We start from the raw sequence: 8,306 nt of genomic DNA, 5'->3' as shown, positions 1-8,306 counted from the left end.
AAATGAAAGAATTGAGGGGATTGATAATAATTGGAGTAGTCGAGATTATTTCATTGAATTTGGAGTTGTTTGTGCTGCTTGAATTGATCATGCGAAGTTCAAACCAACCATTTTTTCTGCGGGATACTCTGCGGGATACTTTTTGGGACCGTTGGGCGCATGATTCTCAGTAACTAGGTGGATTCAGAAGTGGAAATCTGAAAAAACCTTGAGGCATCGATTCGCATTTGCCTTAGCTTGATGATTCTCGGAAGAATTTCAGTTCTTCTAGGTGGATTTTGGCGGAAGTCTGGACAAAAACTCAAGATATCGATTCGCATTTGCTCTCCGCATTTGCTCTCGATCGAGCTTCATTGATTCTAGGAAGAATTTCTGTTTCGGGAATCGTGAAGTGAAGTAAATACGTCAACGGCGAAGGCATGAAAATTGTTGAGCGAGAGCATCCACAGCGGATCTACGAGGGACGTAAAAAAGGACGGATTGCCGTTGCCATTGCAATTGCGACGATGGCAAAGGTTGCAGCAGCATTCATGGCAAAGGTTTACAGCATTCCGGGAGAAAGATCTGGTTTCTGGTAAAAAATGTTGCTCGTTTCGAAATTTTGGTGACAGAAGCAAGACAGAAAGGAAGGCGGAACGGAATCCGACACGCAGAAACTTCCGAGTTAATTAAGAAATGGCAATGGCTAGATCATGGATGAATCATGATGAGATGACTGTTGCGGTGCTTGATTGCGGAGTTTGTGCAGCCGGCGTGGTACCATAAATTCAACAACGTTTCTTGGCCACTTCTAAAAACAGCCAAAATCCGAACGTTGTGAACGTTGATCATCAATCTCCGTTTCAATTCAAAGCTTATGGCTGTTGTTGGATGAGTAGCAGAGCAGGGCCGACAGATCAACAGCTTGGAAGTTGGATCGACATGGCTTTAATCGTCGGCTATGGAGCTTGAACGCCATCGTGAAGCTCTTGGCTCTGGCTTTGGCGATGCAGCTCTGCATTGTGGCGATGAAGCTCTCGAGCTCAAGCTTTTAAAGCTCCTAGCTATAGCGTTGAAGTTCATGTAGCGCTGGCTTTGGAACTCTGGCTATGGCTGCCTCTTTTCACGCCATGGCGATGAAGCTCTGAAGCTCATGCTTTTGAAGCTCCAAGGTATGGAGGCAAAACTTCAGTAGCTGCGTCTATGGAGCTTGAATGCCTTTTAGAAGCTCAGCTCTGGCTATGGCGACGCAACTATGGGGCTTTTCACCTATGGCGATGAAGCCCTCAAGCTCAAGCCTTTGAAGCTCCTAGCTATGGCGGTGAAGCTCTTGTAGCCGTGGCTATGGAGCTTGAACGCCTTTGAGAACGTCTTGGCCCTCTGAGCTCTAGCGATGGCGATGAATCTCTGAAGCTCAAGCTTCGTTAGCTCCTAGCTATGGCGGTGAAAGCTCTTGTAGATGCGGCTATGGAGCTTGAACGCCGTTGAGGTTCCGCTATTGGCTCTCTTAGCTCTCGCTATGGCGATGAAGCTCTCAAGCTCAAGTTTCTGAAGCTTTTAGCTATGGCGGCTTAGCTCTTGTTCATCGTCCTCCTGAACTTCTTCCTTCTTCTCCATCGCCATGGCTTCCCCCAACCCCGGCATCCTCCTCAAGCTTCTGCAGCACATGAACTCCGACATCCGAGTCCTGGGAGAACACCGCTCCGTCCTCCTGCAGGTCATCGGTATCGTTCCCGCTGCCCTCGCCGGAAGCGAGCTCTGGCCAAACCAGGGGTTCTACATCAAGATCTCCGACTCCTCCCACGCCACCTACGTCTCCCTCGCCGACGACGACAACGATCTCATCCTCAGCGACAAGCTCCAGCTCGGGCAATTCGTCTACATCGAGCGTCTCGAAGCTGGCAACCCCGTCCCTCGTGCCATCGGCATCAGACCCGTCCCAGGACGGCACCCCTGTGTCGGTAACCCTGAAGATCTCATCGCCAGAGTCGTTCCCTCTCTGCAGAACGGACTTGTCATCCACTCTGCATCCAACTCCTCCGTCAATATCCTGGAGAGTGCCGTTGCTGCCCGGCATTCGTCGAAGAAAACCGAGGTGGAGAGCTCCCACGCCAAGTTCGCGGAACGGACTTCCTCGCAGAAGCCCGACAAGCCAGAGCCCCTCTCCGCAAATCGCTTCTCCGACAGGCCTACTCCAACCGGCTCCGATCGATTTCCTGCCAAGTACTCCGATCATACGAAGCCGTTTTGCACTCCAGGGCGTGGAGGGGAGAAGCTTGCGTCCAAGGCAGCAATAGAAGCTGCCGAGAATGTCCCCTCCGAGAATCTCAAACGAGACGAGAGCTTGGACGCAGACGCGGCTGCGAGGGCTAGACGAAGAGTTGTGAAATCCAAAATTTTCAGAGATGCTTCCCCCGCAGGGAAAACCGTCACCACGCCGTGCTCGGCCACCTCCACGCCGAAGGCGACTTTGCCGCCAAAACAGCCACATCCGGAGGATTGCATGTCCAGTTCCAAAGCTTCTTCCCCGGAGAAGGAATCAACGAAAAAGCGGGTGGCCTGCAGCGAGGAAAGAAAGGTTCCGGTCAGAGAGGCTGCCATTATCGTTCCCTCGAGGTACAGGCAGATATCACCGAGCGGAAAGATCAGACAAGTCTCTCCAAGCGGCAAGATTCGGCAAGGCTCTCCCATCGGAAGTAGCAAGTCAAGGCAAGGGTCTCCGGTTGCAAGAAACTCTCCGACTGGGCGTATTCGGCAATTGTCTCCAACAGGAAAACGGTCTGTAAGCGCAGGAAGAGCTTCCAGAGTAAGTCTGGGAGATGGAGGCAGGAGACGGTCTTCAGTTTACATAGCGAGTACGAGCTCCAGGGCGGTAGATTTGCTCGCAGTAAGTTTGAAGACGTTGAGGAAGAGCATAGAAGAGATATCCGACAAGGAAGCGAAAGAGAGAGTTTCTACGAAGCAAAGCAGGGAATCCAAAGCTGCAGGGCGCACCCCGGTGAGTACTATAGCGAGCATTGTTTCTTCCTTTGCAAGCTTCTGTGTTTCTCTGTTTTGCAAATGCCTGCAAGTTCCCGTTCTATTTCGTTGTACATCCAGAATCAAAATGTTTACCCCGTTTTCTGCAATTGATTATACTGTTGCCAGTCACCAGTGCATTCGTTCTTCCCTTGGTGGATTCGGGACTCACATAATGAATCGAAAACTCCTCAATGCAGATTTCTAGCTCGAAAAAGGTCACTGATAGCATCGAACCACAGCAGGATGCTGACATCGCGCTCCCAAATTCTGAGCCAAAACCTGAATCTAAACATCAGAGGCCTTCATCTACCAGGAAGTCTCTCTCTCATCATGAGATTGGCTCTGCACAGCACACCCAGCGGCCAACCATCCATGATAAAGGATGGACTGACGGTAGTGTTTCATGGGACAGTCTACCTTCCAGCTTAGCCAAAATGGGCAAGGTACTTTGTCCCCTTGCTCTTGTGTTAATGAATTCATGATCCGTAAATTTTTGGCTTTTAATGCTTTCAAGTCTATGCCTGTGGCAGGAAGTTATGCAAAAGAGAAATGCAGCTTCTTTAGCTGCAGCTCAAGCTTTGCAAGAAGCATCAGCAGCTGAGTCAGTCATTAGATGTCTGAGGTGAGCAGTACCTTCTTTCTTTCATTAGTTTTCATTGCAGTTCGGATGAAGAAACTGGAAATTCCTCTGTTTCTCCAGCTTTTCGAACTCAACACTAAGAACGTTTTCAAAAACATGTTGTCCCAGGATAAGGGATCCTCTACCTATTGGATCCTGACAATCAGATGTCATAGTGGAGATGGCAGAGACATCTCTTCTTCACGTTGAGGAATTGATTTCCTACCTTTTTCGATCTTGACAAGGCAGTAGCAGATGTCATAGTGGTCATTCCTAAAAGTTATGCACAGCCAAGTAGCCAATTGGGCTGGTGCCTCTGCCACACCTAAAGTTTGCTGTTCTTGGGCATACATCTTAGCCAACTTGAACATGCTGTTTCTAGAAATGAATTTTCATCTCTAGTTTGCTGTTCGTAGAAGTGATTCTGGATCTTCAGAAGTCAGTATAAGATGTCATAGTGCTGTTTGTTAAAATTTAGGCACATGGATCTGTGTGTGATGATATGTCATCTAGTTAGGTTGCTTACGGCCAAGAATGATCCCTTCCATTTCTTTGCCTATGGTAAGACATGGACGTCTACTGCTCGGACCTCACCCTTCCTCAGCTAATGAGACTTTTCCGCCTCTTCTCAACGATCCCTGGAGTTCATAAATCTATCAGGGTGTGCCACTATAGTTGAGATCCTCTTGCCGGATAGGGCGGCACAAGTATGTTCCTAAAATTTGGCCTGAAGGATCACAGCTCTGCTTTTGATAAGTAAAACCATGTACGGGTTATCACATACCAGATTATGATTACGAATTCGTACGTGTTCACGCACATTTCAGATAATGGATATTCTTTAATCGGAATGAGGACACCTTCAAATTTCTATATAAAAAGAATCCAGGCCTCTTTGTGAAGAGGCGAGCTATAAAATATTCTTTTTGGATGTTTCTTCTTTGACTCAGCGAATGGTATTTCCACCTCTTTATTTAACTGGCTGCACAAATGTTTTAAATCTGAAAGTTTTAAATGTGCATTGCAATTATAACATGTTCGGTCGCACTGGCAGCAAGTTCACTGAGTTGCAGTCATCGGCAAAGCCAGATAACCCTCAGCCTTTCATGGAGTATTTTTTTGATCTATATCGTTCTCTTCAAGAAGCCACAAGTATGTCAGTTAGTCTAGCTGAGATCAGAAATGCTAATGAAAAATCCAAAACAGCCTCGGATGACACCGATGGGCACTTGGACAAGAAAAGAAGTGCAACTTCATGGATTGGTGCTGCGCTATCAGTTGATCTTGCTTCTGTGTCACTCTTCAGCAAACATTTTGCTGCTGCTTTTAAGAGTTCCCCAACAAAGGATTTAGTAAAACAAGGCCGGTCAACAAGTGGGTTTGTGAATCCGGCTGGCGAGTCTACATCTGGCACTCAAATAGGGGCTATTCCCAGAATAGCGAGTTCACCATCCTCCAAAAGGGTTTCTACTTCTCCCCACAAAAGAGTGGCTCTATCCTCTGTTACTCAGAATGCCACTGAAAGAAGGCGCACAAGCCAGGAGGTAAGGCACCCTTCTCCTTTAAGGCTAATAAAGCGGAATTTAGGTACACTTGCCGCTGAAAATACAGCAAAATCAGGAGGTGTACTTCAAACAGATATGGTGATGAAAGGATCCGGCGCTGATACGGCTTGGTGCAAAGGAGATGGGCTGCAAGAGACAGCAGAGCTAGCGAGCCAGCTGCAATGTGAGGCCCAGAGTTGGTTTTTGAAGTACGTCGAGGAAGCCTTAGACTGTGGGTTTCAATTTTCTTGCACAAACAATGACGGCTCTGCTGAGGCTTCAGGAGTGAAAGGCACTTCGCATCAAGAAAGCAATCAAATCGCATTAATGTTATCACAGCTCAAGCGGGTGAATGACTGGATAGACCAACTAGAATCTGAGAAGGAAAACCCTTTGGATCCTCAGGTGATGGAAGTCCTTGATCGTTTGAAAAGAAAGATATACGAATTTTTACTGCAGCATGTGGAGTCTGCTGCCACTGCACTTGGCAAATGTGTGTAATTTGCTGACTGCAGAATGTGCGCAGCATGGGATACTTCGATTCAAAGAAAACGCTCTTTAGGAGGCACACAAATAATTTGATACTCGGAGCTGAGCTAACAATTGGTTGTGGTTTCAATATGTTTTTGAAATCTACGAATTTATATCTTTAGCAGCTAAAGCTTTTTATCTCGTAGACCGGGTCATCTCCCTTTCATTCGCATTCGCAAGTTAAAAATGGTGCACTGTAAATTTTATTTGCACGTGTAAGAGTTAGAGAGAGAGAGCGAGAGAGAGAGAGAGAAGGGTCTTATGTATTGTATCCTTAAACACCGAACACTTTAGTACAAATGATGCGTCGAATCCAAATCTGGATCTCTACCAGAACTCCTTCAGTCAGGGTTCCCTGTCCGCGACCATCGTTCAATCATTTTCAGTACAAACGTCCAATACCAGAACTCGATTCAGAGGTTTCTCTGTTGGGGAATCTAAGGAACACCATGAATAAGTCTGACATTTGTCTTAGTCCGCCCACTTTGCTGTTCAAGATGTATCACCAGCATATCCTAAAGGCCCTGATGGGCACTCCTCGCCTTAGATCAACTATGAGCTTTGAATTGTCTCTCCTCTTAGGGATCATAGGTATGGTTCGTTAAAAGTTAAAAGTATCAAATGTTCAAGGGAATGCATTAATGCACGAGAAGGGGCTCCACTTCCCCCCTTTCCACCCCTTCTTCGTTTCAAGCCTGTCAATACCCTCTCCTCTCCTCCCTTTTCACCTTCATTGGCTTTTCTTCCCTCTCCTCTCTTTCCATAGCCCTTGAAACAATGATGTCATGAGGCGCCCGGCTTTAACAAAATGGCGAATGAATCGTAGCTGCAAGTCCCACAGCCCGGCTTTAACAAAATGGTGAATGAAACATAACTGCAAGTCCCACATGTTGGCTGAAAATATGTATTGTTATGTGAACCAAATGTGAGCAATCAATGCTCAGGCGCCCGGCTTTAACAAAGAAGGTAGGTCCATTCGTAAGCAAGACAAGTCCCCTCCAAATCTACTCATTATGGAGTGAAGAAAGTTTGATATGTTGTGAGGTTATGGTGAAGAAAAATCAATATTTTTTGAACCTTAGGCATTAGTGACTGATTGTTTTTCGAGCTTTCAAATCGCCTTTTGAAATAGTTTGCTCCACATTTGCAACTATAAAAGCTTTTTGACCTTCTTGGGTTTAATAATAGACGTAGCCACATCGAAAGTGTGAAACAGGAAAAGAGCAATAATTTACCAAACTGACAATGCAGGTGGCATAATCACTCTTGAAGCACCCAATGTAGACCCTAAATACATGACACGTACACCTCATTGTGATTGCACCGACCTTCTCCTCTGCCCAAGAATCTATGCTGCAATCCTTAGCAATATTCCATGAAGTTACAACTGCTGTTGGGATGCTTATGTTGCTGGTGTAATTGCACCAACTACTAAGCGATAACCATGAGAGAAGCCTTCGATCGAGAGAGTAGATCCCTTGTTTGCAAATAAAAAGTTGCAAACAAGGCATGGAACAAGGGATGTCACACGATGGGTTGGCGCTCAGCATGGGTAGAGGATAGACATGGGCACCTGGCAAAAAAAGATTTATGGGACACTTTTTTGCAAAAGTGAAAGTATAGCGCTGCCTGTCTAGGCAATGTTAACAGTGATGCAGTGGTTGCTTTGTGGAAACCCAAATGGTTGCTCCATCCACTGCTTGAGAAGGCAACCCAATGGCTCGTGGTCAGTTGCTTCGATATTCTTGAAATAGTTAGCTTTGGTGGGATGTCTCTTCAACAATAAATCAGGGATTCCTCTTGGAAAGGAGAATCGAAATGACCCACGTTACAAGCCGATTCCCATGGACCGGTGTATCCCAAGGAATTGACCATTTGAAGCTATTAAGCCCACCTCCCATTTTTGTGGAGTGGCTCTATCGAAAAAGGTGAGCGAGTCGAGTGGGTGGCTAGGGGCACCGCCTAGCAATTAGAGATGCTCACTCTACATCCTATGTGCCAAAATTGGCTTGCATCAAAGGCGAATTCAGTTGAAGGCAAATTTCTCAGAGTGATCCCAATGACATCCTTTGATTTTGCAATTTGTTTCAAAGTTGACCTTAGTTTAATCTTTGGGAATGATTTGTACTTTATGAATCTACTTAATCTGTATAAAAATTATACACTTTAAAACTTCCAATTTTCTCTACAATTATATTGGGTATAGTAGTGACATTAAGATGCTTCAAGGCTGATATGTATTTGGAAATTCTTATTCTTTTTGGGATTACCATGTTTGGGCATACCCATGTCCAATTTTGACGTTTTGGGTTTTGTCAGCACCTTGTTATGGGTCTAATAAATTAACAGATAGGCATGCTAAAAAATCTTTTAATGCTTGAGAAGAGCCTATATACAAACCCCTTTAGGGTTAGCGTTAGGGCATCTAACCCTTTCCTTTATAGCACTCTATGGGTTAGCGCTATGCACGATATTGAACACATGATGTTGAGATGGTTTCTCAACACCTTTCCTCAAGATCAACATCATGAAGTAAGCCTTTCCTCAAGATGGTGATTCTAGGGAATCGAAGAAGGACAGAGCATTCTATTCCATCACACCCCTTTAATGGG

General features: G+C 45.8%; 1 protein-coding gene across 1 annotated transcript; it reads left to right on the top strand.

Annotated features, from left to right (window-relative positions):
- The first annotated feature begins 73 nt into the window (after positions 1-73).
- LOC147898714 (serine/arginine repetitive matrix protein, putative (DUF936)) lies at positions 74-5,766 on the top strand. Its single transcript, XM_087379624.1, has 4 exons — positions 74-2,977; positions 3,198-3,443; positions 3,531-3,622; positions 4,674-5,766. Exons 1-4 carry the CDS (start codon positions 1,601-1,603, stop codon positions 5,662-5,664), a joined length of 2,706 nt encoding a protein of 901 aa, XP_087235750.1. The 5' UTR covers positions 74-1,600; the 3' UTR covers positions 5,665-5,766.
- Positions 5,767-8,306: the final 2,540 nt, after the last annotated feature.

The sequence above is a fragment of the Dipteris shenzhenensis genome, chromosome 9 (assembly GCF_047967505.1).
Source record: "Dipteris shenzhenensis isolate YYH24624 ecotype China chromosome 9, Dip_SZ_1.0, whole genome shotgun sequence".
Taxonomy (NCBI): Eukaryota; Viridiplantae; Streptophyta; class Polypodiopsida; order Gleicheniales; family Dipteridaceae; genus Dipteris; species Dipteris shenzhenensis.
The sequence above is the reverse complement of the archived record's forward strand: the minus strand, read 5'-3'. Positions and strand labels throughout refer to the sequence as shown.